Source organism: Oncorhynchus kisutch, linkage group LG11 (genome assembly GCF_002021735.2).
Source record: "Oncorhynchus kisutch isolate 150728-3 linkage group LG11, Okis_V2, whole genome shotgun sequence".
NCBI classification, from domain to species: Eukaryota; Metazoa; Chordata; class Actinopteri; order Salmoniformes; family Salmonidae; genus Oncorhynchus; species Oncorhynchus kisutch.
Window position 1 is genome coordinate 74,916,827 of NC_034184.2, and position 16,774 is coordinate 74,933,600.

At 42.7% G+C, this 16,774-nt stretch overlaps 1 protein-coding gene across 1 annotated transcript in view; it reads right to left on the minus strand.

Annotated features, from left to right (window-relative positions):
- Nucleotides 1-16,441, minus strand: part of LOC109900139 (D(3) dopamine receptor-like) — a 44,594-nt gene extending 28,153 nt beyond the window's left edge. Inside the window, exons 1-2 of the mRNA XM_031835024.1 lie at nucleotides 16,133-16,441; nucleotides 15,412-15,524 (exon numbers count right to left, since the gene is read on the minus strand). Of these exons, the coding sequence (XP_031690884.1) occupies nucleotides 15,412-15,524; nucleotides 16,133-16,426 (407 nt within the window). The 5' untranslated portion in view covers nucleotides 16,427-16,441. The remainder of the gene's footprint in view (nucleotides 1-15,411; nucleotides 15,525-16,132) is intronic.
- Nucleotides 16,442-16,774: the final 333 nt, after the last annotated feature.

Genomic DNA, 16,774 nt, shown 5'->3' on the forward strand with positions numbered 1-16,774 from the left:
AGACTGCCCACCCCAACTCACGCCCTGACCATACTAAAACAAAGAATAAAATAACAGAACTATGGTCAGAACGTGACACTCTGAATCAGAGAGGTGCGGAGAGCTGCCTTAATCGTCATCCACTTATTTGGCGCCAGGGGAACAGTGGGTTAACTGCCTTGCTCAGAGGCAGAACAACAGATTTTTATCTTGTCAGCTCAGGGATTCGATCCAGCTTACCTTTCGAGGTAGGGTAACATAGCACATAAACACGAGAGAAACAATCAGAGGCTAAAAATAATACTATCCCATTTTCTCTCTCTTACTCTCTCTTCCTCTCTTTGTGTCTTTTTGCTCATTTTCAAGCTGATCCTAGGACAGGTCAAAAAATTATGTCTGGAAAACAATTTCACAGAACTAGATGACAACAGTGAAGAAGCATTGGGCAAGAGGAATTGGAGCACTTCAGAACACTTCAGGGTTGATCCATGTGGAACTCTGACCCCTGGGCATGCACATCGCATTATCAATCAGGTTGTATTTATTTATATATCTTCATACTCTTGGTTTCTCTTAATATCTTTTATTACTAAACACCATAAGCTATGTGACATTATGAATGTCTTGCATTTACTGCAAATGCATTGCAATACCACTGTATTTTTGTGCTTTGAAAGGCACTCTATCAAATATCCTAAGCATACAGTACCAGTCAAAAGTTTGGACACACCTACTCATTCAAGGATTTTTCTTTATTTGTACTATTTTCTACATTGTAGAATAATAGTGAAGACATCAAAACTATGAAATAACACATATGGAATTGAGATTCTTCAAAGTAGCCACCCGTTGTCTTGATGACAGCTTTGCACACTCTTGGCATTCTCTCAACCAGCTTCATGAGGTAGTCACCTATAATGCATTTCAATTAACAGGTGTGCCTTGTTAAAAGTTAATTTGTGGAATTTATTTCCTTCTTAATGGGTTTGATCCAAACAGTTGTGTTGTGACAAGGTAGGGGTGGTATACAGAAGATAGCCCTATTTGGTAAAAGACCAAGTTCATATTATGAAAAGAACAGCTCAAATAAGCAAAGAGAAATGACAGTCCATCATTACTTTAAGACACGAAGGTCAGTCAATCCGGAAAATGTCAAGAACTTTGAACGTTTCTTCAAGTGCAGTCTCAAAAACCATCAAGCGCTTTGATGAAACTGGCTCTCATGAGGACCATCACAGGAAAGGAAGACCCAGAGTTACCTCTGCTGCAGAAGATAAGTTCATTAGAGTTACCAGCATCAGAAATTGCAGCCCAAGTAAATGCTTCACAGAGTTCAAATAACAGACATCTCAACATCAACTGTTCAGAGGAGACTGCGTGAATCAGGCCTTCATGGTTGAATTGCTGCAAAGAAACCACTACTAAAGGATACCAATAAGAAGAAGATACTTGCTTGGGCCATGAAACACGAGCAATGGACATTATTAGACCAGTGGAAATCGGTCCTTTGGTCTGATGAGTCGCAGAGTAGTTGAACGGATGATCTCTGCATGTGTGGTGCTGTTGGAAGACTGTTGGAAAAGCATTACACGTGAAGCTGGTTGAGAGAATGCCAAGAGTGTGCATAGCTAGGGGCGGAGCTAGCATGTTGGAGTGAACGGCTGTGCGTGAGAGGCTCCTGCAACTTTTTTTGCGAAATAATCTAATTTAACCTACTTTATGGCACTTTTTACAACAAACGTTTCTTTCTAATACAAGAGTGTAACTTTTTATATGAAAATGCCGAGTAATAAGCGACCAAAGGACAATAAATCCACAGCGGAGGCCTACTCCCCACTAAACAACGAGACAGACATGGCGGGAGGCACATGCAACAACGTGACACTTACAGAACTTACCCGGGCTTTGGGGGAGCTACGTGTTGCTATAGCTGAGGATCTTAAGGCCACTATTGCTGAACTGGACACCAAAATCGAGAGCATCATTCGAACGGTCGCTTCGCATGGCCAGAGTATTGTGGACCTTGAGAAAGCTTCTGAATTCAACGCTGGTAGGATCGACGAGTTAGAGAAGCTATGCACGTCATTGCAGGATACTGTGCAGAGGCTTTCAGTGAAAGTGGTGGACCTGGAGGGCCGATCCAGACGTAATAACCTTCGCGTTGTGGGTCTGGCAGAGGGGGTAGAGGCGGGCTCTCGCCCCACCGACTTCTTCGCCAAGCTATTGAAGGATGCAATGGGATCGGATGTTTTGGATTCGGATCCCCAGCTGGACCGCGCACATCGCTCCCTTGTCCCAGTGCCTAGACCGGGCCAACGTCCTCGCCCAGTAATCATCTGTTGTCACAGTTTCAAGACCAAGGATCTTATCCTGCGTGAAGCTCGAATGAGGGGCAACCTGTCACATGAAGGGCATCCATTCCGTGTCTATGAGGATTATGCGCCCGATGTGGCAAAGCATCGCGCCAACTACAGAGATGTCATGACCAAACTCTACAAACTCCATCTTCGCCCAGCCTTACTCTTCCCTGCAAGACTAAGAATTACCCCGCCTTCAGGTGAGAAGATTTGGCTCTCCTCGGTTTTGGACGCAGAGAAGTTTATCCGGGGATATACACCAATCCCCCGTACAGGTTAGAGTGCCTTGTTATTGCGTGTTAGGGTCTGCTCATGGACTCGAATCCATACTATACCATACTGGGTGAAAAATTATTAAACGGGCTCAACAAGGGCTACTGAACATGTAAGACGCTGAGCAGACCAATGGAGGGCGGTCAGAGCTCTCATTTAACGTTAAATTCACTTTCATCCCGGCTGTGCTCAGAGCGATGCATATTTTTTACTTCCAGGTTTGATCACTGACACCTTCGGACGGATATACTTATATTCCCCCACTTTTGTTTTGTTTCGTTATTTATTTTACAATCCTTACATTATTCTTACTACCATACCATTTATTTATTGCTTGCAGGGGACTGGGGGTGATGGTTGGGAGGGGGCAGACACCTGGTTAGCAGGTTGATGTTTTGTGCCGTTCTGCCTCTGTCTGGCCGTGAGCCTCTCTCCCGACTAGAGTCCCACCAGCCCTCTGCAGTGCTTATGTCTGTGTAGGTGTGCGTACATATAATTACTATTACTAGAGTCCCACCAGCCCTCTGTAGTGCTTATGTCTGTGTAGGTGTGCGTACATATAATTACTATTACTAGAGTCCCACCAGCCCTCTGCAGTGCTTATGTCTGTGTAGGTGTGCGTACATATAATTATTATTACTAGAGTCCCACCAGCCCTCTGTAGTGCTTATGTCTGTGTAGGTGTGCGTACATATAATTACTATTACTAGAGTCCCACCAGCCCTCTGCAGTGCTTATGTCTGTGTAGGTGTGCGTACATATAATTATTATTACTAGAGTCCCACCAGCCCTCTGCAGTGCTTATGTCTGTGTAGGTGTGCGTACATATAATTATTATTACTAGAGTCCCACCAGCCCTCTGTAGTGCTTATGTCTGTGTAGGTGTGCGTACATATAATTATTATTACTAGAGTCCCACCAGCCCTCTGTAGTGCTTATGTCTGTGTAGGTGTGCGTACATATAATTATTATTACTAGAGTCCCACCAGCCCTCTGTAGTGCTTATGTCTGTGTAGGTGTGCGTACATATAATTACTATTACTAGAGTCCCACCAGCCCTCTGCAGTGCTTATGTCTGTGTAGGTGTGCGTACATATAATTATTATTACTAGAGTCCCACCAGCCCTCTGCAGTGCTTATGTCTGTGTAGGTGTGCGTACATATAATTATTATTACTAGAGTCCCACCAGCCCTCTGCAGTGCTTATGTCTGTGTAGGTGTGCGTACATATAATTATTATTACTAGAGTCCCACCAGCCCTCTGCAGTGCTTATGTCTGTGTAGGTGTGCGTACATATAATTATTATTACTAGAGTCCCACCAGCCCTCTGCAGTGCTTATGTCTGTGTAGGTGTGCGTACATATAATTACTATTACTAGAGTCCCACCAGCCCTCTGTAGTGCTTATGTCTGTGTAGGTGTGCGTACATATAATTACTATTACTAGAGTCCCACCAGCCCTCTGCAGTGCTTATGTCTGTGTAGGTGTGCGTACATATAATTATTATTACTAGAGTCCCACCAGCCCTCTGTAGTGCTTATGTCTGTGTAGGTGTGCGTACATATAATTACTATTACTAGAGTCCCACCAGCCCTCTGCAGTGCTTATGTCTGTGTAGGTGTGCGTACATATAATTATTATTACTAGAGTCCCACCAGCCCTCTGCAGTGCTTATGTCTGTGTAGGTGTGCGTACATATAATTATTATTACTAGAGTCCCACCAGCCCTCTGTAGTGCTTATGTCTGTGTAGGTGTGCGTACATATAATTATTATTACTAGAGTCCCACCAGCCCTCTGTAGTGCTTATGTCTGTGTAGGTGTGCGTACATATAATTATTATTACTAGAGTCCCACCAGCCCTCTGTAGTGCTTATGTCTGTGTAGGTGTGCGTACATATAATTACTATTACTAGAGTCCCACCAGCCCTCTGCAGTGCTTATGTCTGTGTAGGTGTGCGTACATATAATTATTATTACTAGAGTCCCACCAGCCCTCTGCAGTGCTTATGTCTGTGTAGGTGTGCGTACATATAATTATTATTACTAGAGTCCCACCAGCCCTCTGCAGTGCTTATGTCTGTGTAGGTGTGCGTACATATAATTATTATTACTAGAGTCCCACCAGCCCTCTGCAGTGCTTATGTCTGTGTAGGTGTGCGTACATATAATTATTATTACTAGAGTCCCACCAGCCCTCTGCAGTGCTTATGTCTGTGTAGGTGTGCGTACATATAATTATTATTACTAGAGTCCCACCAGCCCTCTGCAGTGCTTATGTCTGTGTAGGTGTGCGTACATATAATTACTATTACTAGAGTCCCACCAGCCCTCTGCAGTGCTTATGTCTGTGTAGGTGTGCGTACATATAATTATTATTACTAGAGTCCCACCAGCCCTCTGCAGTGCTTATGTCTGTGTAGGTGTGCGTACATATAATTATTATTACTAGAGTCCCACCAGCCCTCTGCAGTGCTTATGTCTGTGTAGGTGTGCGTACATATAATTATTATTACTAGAGTCCCACCAGCCCTCTGCAGTGCTTATGTCTGTGTAGGTGTGCGTACATATAATTATTATTACTAGAGTCCCACCAGCCCTCTGCAGTGCTTATGTCTGTGTAGGTGTGCGTACATATAATTATTATTACTAGAGTCCCACCAGCCCTCTGCAGTGCTTATGTCTGTGTAGGTGTGCGTACATATAATTATTATTACTAGAGTCCCACCAGCCCTCTGCAGTGCTTATGTCTGTGTAGGTGTGCGTACATATAATTATTATTACTAGAGTCCCACCAGCCCTCTGCAGTGCTTATGTCTGTGTAGGTGTGCGTACATATAATTATTATTACTAGAGTCCCACCAGCCCTCTGCAGTGCTTATGTCTGTGTAGGTGTGCGTACATATAATTATTATTACTAGAGTCCCACCAGCCCTCTGCAGTGCTTATGTCTGTGTAGGTGTGCGTACATATAATTATTATTACTAGAGTCCCACCAGCCCTCTGCAGTGCTTATGTCTGTGTAGGTGTGCGTACATATAATTATTATTACTAGAGTCCCACCAGCCCTCTGCAGTGCTTATGTCTGTGTAGGTGTGCGTACATATAATTACTATTACTAGAGTCCCACCAGCCCTCTGTAGTGCTTATGTCTGTGTAGGTGTGCGTACATATAATTATTATTACTAGAGTCCCACCAGCCCTCTGTAGTGCTTATGTCTGTGTAGGTGTGCGTACATATAATTATTATTACTAGAGTCCCACCAGCCCTCTGTAGTGCTTATGTCTGTGTAGGTGTGCGTACATATAATTATTATTACTAGAGTCCCACCAGCCCTCTGTAGTGCTTATGTCTGTGTAGGTGTGCGTACATATAATTACTATTACTAGAGTCCCACCAGCCCTCTGCAGTGCTTATGTCTGTGTAGGTGTACGTACATATAATTACTATTACTAGAGTCCCACCAGCCCTCTGTAGTGCTTATGTCTGTGTAGGTGTGCGTACATATAATTACTATTACTAGAGTCCCACCAGCCCTCTGCAGTGCTTATGTCTGTGTAGGTGTGCGTACATATAATTACTATTACTAGAGTCCCACCAGCCCTCTGCAGTGCTTATGTCTGTGTAGGTGTGCGTACATATAATTACTATTACTAGAGTCCCACCAGCCCTCTGTAGTGCTTATGTCTGTGTAGGTGTGCGTACATATAATTATTATTACTAGAGTCCCACCAGCCCTCTGCAGTGCTTATGTCTGTGTAGGTGTGCGTACATATAATTACTATTACTAGAGTCCCACCAGCCCTCTGTAGTGCTTATGTCTGTGTAGGTGTGCGTACATATAATTATTATTACTAGAGTCCCACCAGCCCTCTGTAGTGCTTATGTCTGTGTAGGTGTGCGTACATATAATTATTATTACTAGAGTCCCACCAGCCCTCTGTAGTGCTTATGTCTGTGTAGGTGTGCGTACATATAATTACTATTACTAGAGTCCCACCAGCCCTCTGCAGTGCTTATGTCTGTGTAGGTGTACGTACATATAATTACTATTACTAGAGTCCCACCAGCCCTCTGTAGTGCTTATGTCTGTGTAGGTGTGCGTACATATAATTACTATTACTAGAGTCCCACCAGCCCTCTGCAGTGCTTATGTCTGTGTAGGTGTGCGTACATATAATTACTATTACTAGAGTCCCACCAGCCCTCTGCAGTGCTTATGTCTGTGTAGGTGTGCGTACATATAATTACTATTACTAGAGTCCCACCAGCCCTCTGTAGTGCTTATGTCTGTGTAGGTGTGCGTACATATAATTATTATTACTAGAGTCCCACCAGCCCTCTGCAGTGCTTATGTCTGTGTAGGTGTGCGTACATATAATTACTATTACTAGAGTCCCACCAGCCCTCTGTAGTGCTTATGTCTGTGTAGGTGTGCGTACATATAATTATTATTACTAGAGTCCCACCAGCCCTCTGCAGTGCTTATGTCTGTGTAGGTGTGCGTACATATAATTATTATTACTAGAGTCCCACCAGCCCTCTGCAGTGCTTATGTCTGTGTAGGTGTGCGTACATATAATTATTATTACTAGAGTCCCACCAGCCCTCTGCAGTGCTTATGTCTGTGTAGGTGTGCGTACATATAATTATTATTACTAGAGTCCCACCAGCCCTCTGTAGTGCTTATGTCTGTGTAGGTGTGCGTACATATAATTATTATTACTAGAGTCCCACCAGCCCTCTGCAGTGCTTATGTCTGTGTAGGTGTGCGTACATATAATTATTATTACTAGAGTCCCACCAGCCCTCTGCAGTGCTTATGTCTGTGTAGGTGTGCGTACATATAATTATTATTACTAGAGTCCCACCAGCCCTCTGCAGTGCTTATGTCTGTGTAGGTGTGCGTACATATAATTATTATTACTAGAGTCCCACCAGCCCTCTGCAGTGCTTATGTCTGTGTAGGTGTGCGTACATATAATTACTATTTGTACTTTATTACTATTTTCTCTTAGCATTTTAGTATTATGTATGTGTATATTTAGTATTATGTATGTGTATATTTAGTATTATGTATGTGTATATTTAGTATTATGTATGTGTATATTTTAAATCAGTGTAGATTGTTATTCTGGGGTATGAATGTGTGTATGTGTAGGTGTGCATATGGATGTATATACATATTCTTTAAATATATGTTTTTATATATGATTTTTTTGTGTGGGTATGTACACATGTATGTATGTATGTATGTATGTATGTATGTATGTATGTATGTATGTATGTATGTATGTATGTATGTATGTATGTATGTATGTATATATGTATATATAGGTATATATAGGTATGTGTATGTATATGTATATATAGGTATATATAGGTATGTGTATGTATATGTATATATAGGTATATATAGGTATGTGTATGTATATGTATATATAGGTATATATAGGTATGTGTATGTATATGTATATATAGGTATATATAGGTATGTGTATGTATATGTATATATAGGTATATATAGGTATGTGTAGGTATATGTGTGTATGTGTATATATAGGTATGTGTATGTATGTATGTATGTATGTATGTATGTATGTATGTATGTATGTATGTATGTATGTATGTATGTATGTATGTATGTATGTATGTATGTATGTATGTATGTATGTATGTATGTATATATAGGTATGTGTAGGTATATGTGTGTATGTGTATATATAGGTATGTGTATGTATATGTGTGTATGTATGTGTATGTGTGTGTATGTATACATGTGTGTGTATATATGTATGTATGTGTATGTGTGTGTATGTATACATGTGTGTGTATATATGTATGTATGTGTATGTGTGTGTATGTATACATGTGTGTGTATATATGTATGTATGTGTGTGTGTGTATGTATGTATATGTATGTATGTATGTATGTATGTATGTATGTGTGTATGTGTGTGCGTATGTGTATATGTGTGTGTATGTATATGTATATATTTTTATTTTATTTTTATTAAACATGTTTTTTTATGGGGGGAACGTTTAATTGAACAAATCCTTGTTCCGATCTCCTGACCCACAGTATGTAAAGGTACGGCTGACTATGTCGGTTGCGGATGGTTTATTTTTTGACTGGCAGTGCTTAGCAATATAATCTTGAGGCTATATCTTGCTTATCTCTGGGATTGACCCAGGATGACGCTTAAATGCGCAATATGTTTAAGTTCCAACTTATTCGGTTTAGGTTTATTAGATGCTAACTGAACACTTAACTCGCGGGAGCCTCCTCAGTTCATATGTTAGTAGAAGTTCCAGGATCGTGAGAGGTGAACGTATAGTTGGGATTTTATTTTTGTTTTACCTCTTGTTCGAGGTCGCGCCGTGCTTCTTTGGCATCGGCCAGACAATGTGTTTATTATTTTTATTTTTCCTTTTTTTTCTCTCCTGTTTGTACATGCCTGTTAAATGTGGGTTGATGGGGGGGGTAAGTGTTGGGGAACAGGGTGGGAAGTAAAGGTGCTTGCAGGGGGGGAGGGGTGGGTTGGATACTGCTCGGGTGTAGGTGCTACATATGCTGATCGTGATGGTTTGGTGCGCTTTCTTATCTTTTTATCAAGTTACATGGTATGCAGGCCACCATAGGAACTACAAACGAGAGGAGGGCGGGGCTTACATTCACTTCCTGGAATGTCAAGGGTTTAAACGAACCAATTAAGAGGGGCAAGGTCCTAGCCCACTTGAAAGCACTCTCGTCTGATATTATATTTTTGCAAGAAACCCATCTGAAGAATAACTCTCATAGCAGACTTAAGTGTAGGTGGGTGGGGCAAGTGTATCACTCTAACTTCTCTGCCAAGACGAGAGGCACAGCGATTCTGGTACGGAAAGGAATTCCCTTTCTACATAAAGCCACTATTGCGGATAAAGAGCGTCGGTATGTGATCGCAATAGGAGAAATCCACTCTATCTCAGTAACTCTACTAAATATCTATGGGCCAAACATTGACAACCCCTCTTTTTTCAAAAGAGTCCTTGCCCTGATTCCAGATATCTCTCATACTAACCTGGTCATTGGAGGGGACCTTAACTGTGTGCTAGACCAATATTTGGATAGATCCTCTACCCGGCGAACCCCTACCTCCTATTCAAGCGAATTCTTGAATACCTACATAAAAAATTCGAACTTATTTGATATATGGAGGATCGCTAACCCTACGGGTAGGGAATACTCCTTTTACTCTCATGTTCACAAGGTTTACACTCGAATTGACTACTTTTTGTTGGATGCTAGACTACTCCCCTATACCTGTAATGTGAGGTATCATGATATTATAATCTCGGACCACAGTCCACTCACCTTCTCCCTGAGATTGGGTGACATTGTACCAAACGAGAGGGTCTGGAGGTTGAATCCTCAGCTCCTCACAGAACCAACATTCTGTGAATATCTTAAAGACCAAATTACATTTTTCTTTGATACCAACGACAACACAGAGACCTCCCCAGCATTATTGTGGGAAACACTGAAGGCTTATCTGAGAGGCTGTATCATCTCCTTTCAGGCTGCCAGGAGTAGGCAAAACAGAGGAAAACTGGAAGAACTGGAAGAACTGGAGTAGGCAAAATAGAGGAAAACTGGAAGAACTGGAGGGACAAATTCACTTACTGGATAATATAATCAGATTCTCTCAGCTAAAATTGCTAAATCTTTTCTCTATGCCAAGCAAAAATATTTTGAGTTTGGTGACAAACCACACAAATTACTCGCCAGACAACTTCGAAAAAATGTGAGTGACCGAATGATTCACAGGGTTAAATCTGCATCTGGGGAATTACTCTCTTCCCCCAAAGACATCAATGACAGATTCCGGCAGTTTTATGAGACTCTATATACATCTAAAGCGGATCCTAACTCCTTAATTATGCAAACATTTTTGGAGGACTGTAATCTTCCTGCCCTGAACCAGGAAGATTCTAACTTCCTGAATAAGGAAATATCTCTTGATGAAATTCGAGAAACAATTAAATCTCTAAAGAGTGGCAAGACCCCGGGCCCAGATGGATACCCTGGTGAATTCTATAAAACATTCAGCAACATGCTCTCTCCCTACCTGCACAAAATGTTGGTTCAGGCCAATGAGGATGGAGCTCTCCGTTCTACTTTGGACGTAGCGTTCATTACAGTTATACATAAGGCCAATGAGGATGGAGCTCTCCCTTCTACTTTGGACGAAGCGTTCATTACAGTTATACATAAGAAGGGTAAAGATCCAGAAGAGGTAGGGTCATACAGACCAATATCGCTCCTTAATACAGACCAAAAGATTTGAGCAAAAACTCTGGCTAACAGGCTTAGCACTTTAATTGGCAAATTGGTCCATTCGGATCATCGGCTTTATCCCTAACAGAAACTCATTCTTCAATCTCAGGCGCCTCTTCAATATTATGTATTTTCAGAGGTTACCCAACGTGGACCTTGCCGTCATATCTCGTTACACCGAAAGGCCTTTGACCAAGTTGAGTGTCCCTATCTATTCAAGGTCCTACAGAAATTTAATATAGGAACCCCTGTGCCAGAATACTCACTAACCAACCATTGTCGCCCCGATTTAACCTCAACAGGGGGACAAGGCAGGGTTGTGCACTGTCGCCTATGCTCTTCGCCCTAATTATCGAACCGCTCGCTCAGACGATTAGATCTCATGCAGCAATACACGGCTATAATACTAAAGATACCCTAAATAAGATCTCCCTATACGCAGATGACATCCTCCTCTATGTAACAGAACCCCAGGCTAGTATCCCAGCTATTCTTGATGTGATCAATTTGTTTGCTACCTTCTCGGGATACAGAATAAATTGGAACAAGAGTGAATTAATGCCCATACGGTCGCAAAATACCTCCTGGCTAGAACATCTCCCATTTAAGTTATCTTCAGAAAAATGTACCTACCTAGGAATTGTAGTTACCAAACAATACTCCTTACTATTTAAAGAGAATTTCCCCTCTCTGATACAAAAACTCAAAGCAAACATACTATTTTGGAGAACTCTCCCAATTTCTTTGCTCGGAAGAATTAATGCCATTAAAATGGTCTTCCTCCCACAACTGCTCTACCTATATCAGAACATCCCAGTATTCATACCTAAATCCTTTCATAAACAACTGGACTCAATTATCAATCCTTTCATCTGGGATTATAAAACACACAGGATAGGTAAAAAACACCTCTGTAAATCCAAGATGGAAGGAGGATTGTCTCTCCCAAATTTTATATTTTATTACTGGGCCGCTAACCTCCGCGTTGTTACGTTTCTGTTGGATGACGTACTTCCGGCATCCAGCTGGCTTAGTATGGAGCGTGAGGAGTGTCACCCCTTCTCTATTGGCGCTGTGATTTTGTCGCCTGTCAATCTGGAGATGTCACTTTATTGTAACAATCCTATTATACATAGCACAGTCCGAATCTGGAAGCAAATTAAAGTCCACTTTGAGCTTAGACCAATGTCATTCATGCTCCCTGTCGCCAGGAATCCCTCCTTTGCCCCTTCTAACCTTGATAACACCTTTGAGCGATGGGGAGAGTTGGGGATAAGTACCATAGGGGATTTATACATAGAAGGGACCTTTGCTTCCTTTGAGTTGCTGAGGGAAACTTATAATCATCCCAGAAGTAATTTTTTCAGATACCTACAAATTAGAGACTACGTTAGAAAACACCTCCCAACATTTGGGAATGATAAACCTTCCATGTTTGACGGGTGCATAAAAATATGCCCCACCTCAGATAAACTGATATCGCGTCTATATGATGCTTCTGCTTCTACTGATGCCATCAAGGCAAAATGGGAGGAAGAACTAGGGACTGACATCTCGGTGGCAGACTGGGAAGAGAGCTTGGAGTATATCCACACATGCTCCATTAATTCCAGACATCGTCTCATACAATTCAAGATATTACACAGATTACACTATTCCAAAACTAAACTGCATAGGATATTTCCTGATACATCCCCTACGTGTGATAAATGTCAGGCTGCGCAGGGTACACTACTCCACTGCTTTGCCCTATGCTCTAGCTTGCATGGTTATTGGTGTGGAATTTTTGGGATCCTCTCTGAAGTTTTGGAGACTTCAATAGATCCAGATCCGCTTCTGATAATCCTGGGAGTATCTGAGTCCCTAAACGGATTAACCAACCCCCAAAAACAACTAATCTCGTACGGTCTCATCTCAGCAAAAAAACTCATCTTGTTGTTTTGGAAAAGGAGGGAAGCGCCCTCTACCAAATTATGGCTCAGTGAATTGGCAAACACTGTACACTTAGAAAGAATTAGATATATTCTGAACAATAAATTATCAACATTTGATCAAATCTGGCAGCCTTTCCTCTCCTACTTGGACGAGTCGGCGCTGTGAATTTGTACTTTTTAACGCACTCTCAATTGTAATATTTTAATCTACCTTTGGTCAGCATGTGCTGGCCCTGCCACCCGAGCAGTTGGGAGGGGGGGGGGGGGCATCTTCCCTCTTTCTCTCTACGTGTCCTTGTTTTGTATGTCGTGTTTTGTATTATTTGTTCTGCACCCAGAACTCTGGGTCTTGTTGTTCCTGTATGTTCTTTTATGTTTAGATAAGAATTGTATACCTGTCTTGTATACCTATACACCATTCTTGTGTGTGTTTAATAAAAATATTTGAAACAGAAAAAAATAAAAGTGTGCATAGCTGTCATCAAGGCAAAGGGTGGCTACTTTGAATAATCTCAAATATAAAATATATTTTAATTTGTTTGACATTTCTTTGGTTACTACATGATTCCATATGTGTTATTTCATAGTTTTGATGTCTTCAATGTTATTCTACAATGTAGAAAATAGTAAAAATAAAGAAAAACACTTGAATGAGTAAGTGTGTCCAAACTTTTGACTGGTACTGTGTATGCCCCCAGTTGCAGGGTAATTCTCTCTGGAAAAAAAGTTGCAATGTTTCCTGGGAGAGCAATGATAAATCATTGGGACCGTTGCTGTACTGCATCATTACAATACATACCGTGTACACATGATGCACACTGGACATTCTCTCTCTCTCACACACACACACACACACACACACACACACACACACACACACCAATGTTCAAACGCCCACACACACACACGGCCGCACGCGTGCATACAAACATCCTTCACACCGAGGTGTTAATGATTCACCTGTCAGGACTAAGCTACTAATCAGTCTAAACAAACAAAGCAGCACACACACACACACACACACACACACACACACACACACACACACACACACACACACACACACACACACACACACACACACCTACAGAGAATAACCATACGCCTTCACTCTAAACAAACAAACAAAACACACACACACACACACACACACACCTACAGAGAATAACCATACGCCTTCACTCTAAACAAACAAACAAAACACACACACACACACCTACAGAGAATAACCATACGCCTTCATTCTAAACAGACAAGCAAAACACACACACACACACACACACACACCTACAGAGAATAACCATACGCCTTCACTCTAAACAAACAAGCAAAACACACACACACACCTACAGAGAATAACCATACGCCTTCACTCTAAACAAACAAACAAAACACACACACACACACACACACACACACACAAACACACACACACACACACACACACACACACACACACACACACACACACACACAGAAACACACACACACACACACACACACACACACACACACACACACACACACACACACCTACAGAGAATAACCATACGCCTTCACTCTAAACAAACAAACAAAACACACACACACACACACACCTACAGAGAATAACCATATGCCTTCACTCTAAACAAACAAACAAAACACACACACACACACCTACAGAGAATAACCATACGCCTTCATTCTAAACAGACAAGCAAAACACACACACACACACACACACACACCTACAGAGAATAACCATACGCCTTCACTCTAAACAAACAAGCAAAACACACACACACACCTACAGAGAATAACCATACGCCTTCACTCTAAACAAACAAACAAAACACACACACACACACACACACACACACACAAACACACACACACACACACACACACACACACACACACACACACACACACACACACACACACACACACACACACACACACACACACACACACACACACACACACACACACACAGAGAATAACCATACGCCTTCACTCTAAGCAAACAAGCAAAACACACACACACACACACACACACAATGTATTCTGGCCACTGTTTTCCTATTTATTTGATGGTTAAAACTTCTTGCGACTCACAAACCCGGATCCGGGAGCGTAATCATCGCCTCAAACTAATTAGCATAACGCAGCAGACAATATCTTTGCAGTTTTGGAAACGTCAGGTGTTTTCTATCCAAAGCTGTCAATTATATGCATAGTCGAGCATCTTGTCGTGACAAGATATCCCGTTTAAAACGGGAACGTTTTTTATCCAAAAATGAAAATACTGCCCCTAGAGTCGCAACATGTTGTGCCCAATGATCGTGTGGGTTCAGCCCCCACAGAGTTATTAAATATATAAATAATGTACTTACCCAATGCACATCAACAGTACACGATTAAGTATTTGATAATATCATACAGCACGCTAACCTAGAGGGTACAGGCACCTCCATACAGCACGCTAACCTAGAGGGTACAGGCACCTCCATACAGCACGCTAACCTAGAGGGTACAGGCACCTCCATACAGCACGCTCCTTACCTGTCGATGCTGATAGCACACAGGTTGAGAATGCTGGCGGTACACATCATGACATCCAGGGTGACAAAGACGTTACAGTACATCCTGCTGAAGAGCCACGCCCCTCCGACCACCTGGACAGGAAACACAGGGTCACATGACACAATCAAACAGCTTTATCATCAATATCAGTCATCATCATTCATAAACACACACAACATCAAATATATGATTCTCTCTCTGTCTCTCTCCCTTCCACAATACAACATGATCGAGAAAAGAACCTCACACACAGTTCAATTATGCCCTCACATTCACACCCTTCACAAGGACAATTACACACTCCCAGTTCCAGCCCGCCTCAGCCAGGCAGATAGTGCTGCTCAGACAGGCCTTCCCTTTGTGCACTATAATATGTGGTAACAACTGTCTGACAGAGATGTGTTCTGAGCTGCATCACTTGACTGCTGGATCTCCTGGTCTTAGATGGGAACACACACAATCACACCCATCCACATGCACCCTTCCTCATCTTATGGGGTCCAGTCAAACACCCTATGTGATGCTCAGCTCCCTCCCTCCCCCAAACAACCCAGGTGGACCCTCTCCTCCAAATACCCTCCCTCCCCATCCCTGGTCCCCCCCCCCCCCCCCGCACCCAGGTGGACCCTCACCTCCAAATACCCTCCCTCCCTCCCCATCCCGGGTCCCCCCCCCCCCCAGCACCCAGGTGGACCCTCACCTCCAGGTAGACAGCCCAGGGCATGACCAGCGAGGCCACCAGCAGGTCAGCTACAGCCAGGCTCACCACCAGGTAGTTGGTGGTGGTCTGGAGGGACCTCTCTCGCACCACAGCCAGACACACCAGCACGTTGCCAAACATGATGGCCAGGATGAGCAGGGAATACAGCATGGCGTAGTAGTTACACTCTGTATCCTCCTCCCAACCACCAGAGGAATTCCCATGGAGGAGGTCTTCCCGAATCCCTTCCGAGTCATTCCAGAAGAAGCGTTCAGTGACGCGAAACATTGCCATGGAGACGTCTCGGTGACATGGGAGAGGGGCTGGGTGAGAGACCTGCATGGGAGAGAGGGACAGGGACGGAGCTGATCCCATTACAACCACTAAGAGAAAGCTCCATACACGTCATATGAGATGTCCTCCCCATAGGGAAACCCTGAGTCACATCACCATCTAATCTGATACATCGCCAATGTCAAGATCTACCCTCAGAGACCAGTTTATTAGGTACACCACCCCGTTCACGAAAAGAGTTGTTCCTACAGACGTGGCCGTGGCTCGCTATATAAAGCAGGCAGACAGGCATCGAGGAATTCAGTTACTGTTTGACTGAACGTTAGAATGGGCAAAACAAGTGACCTA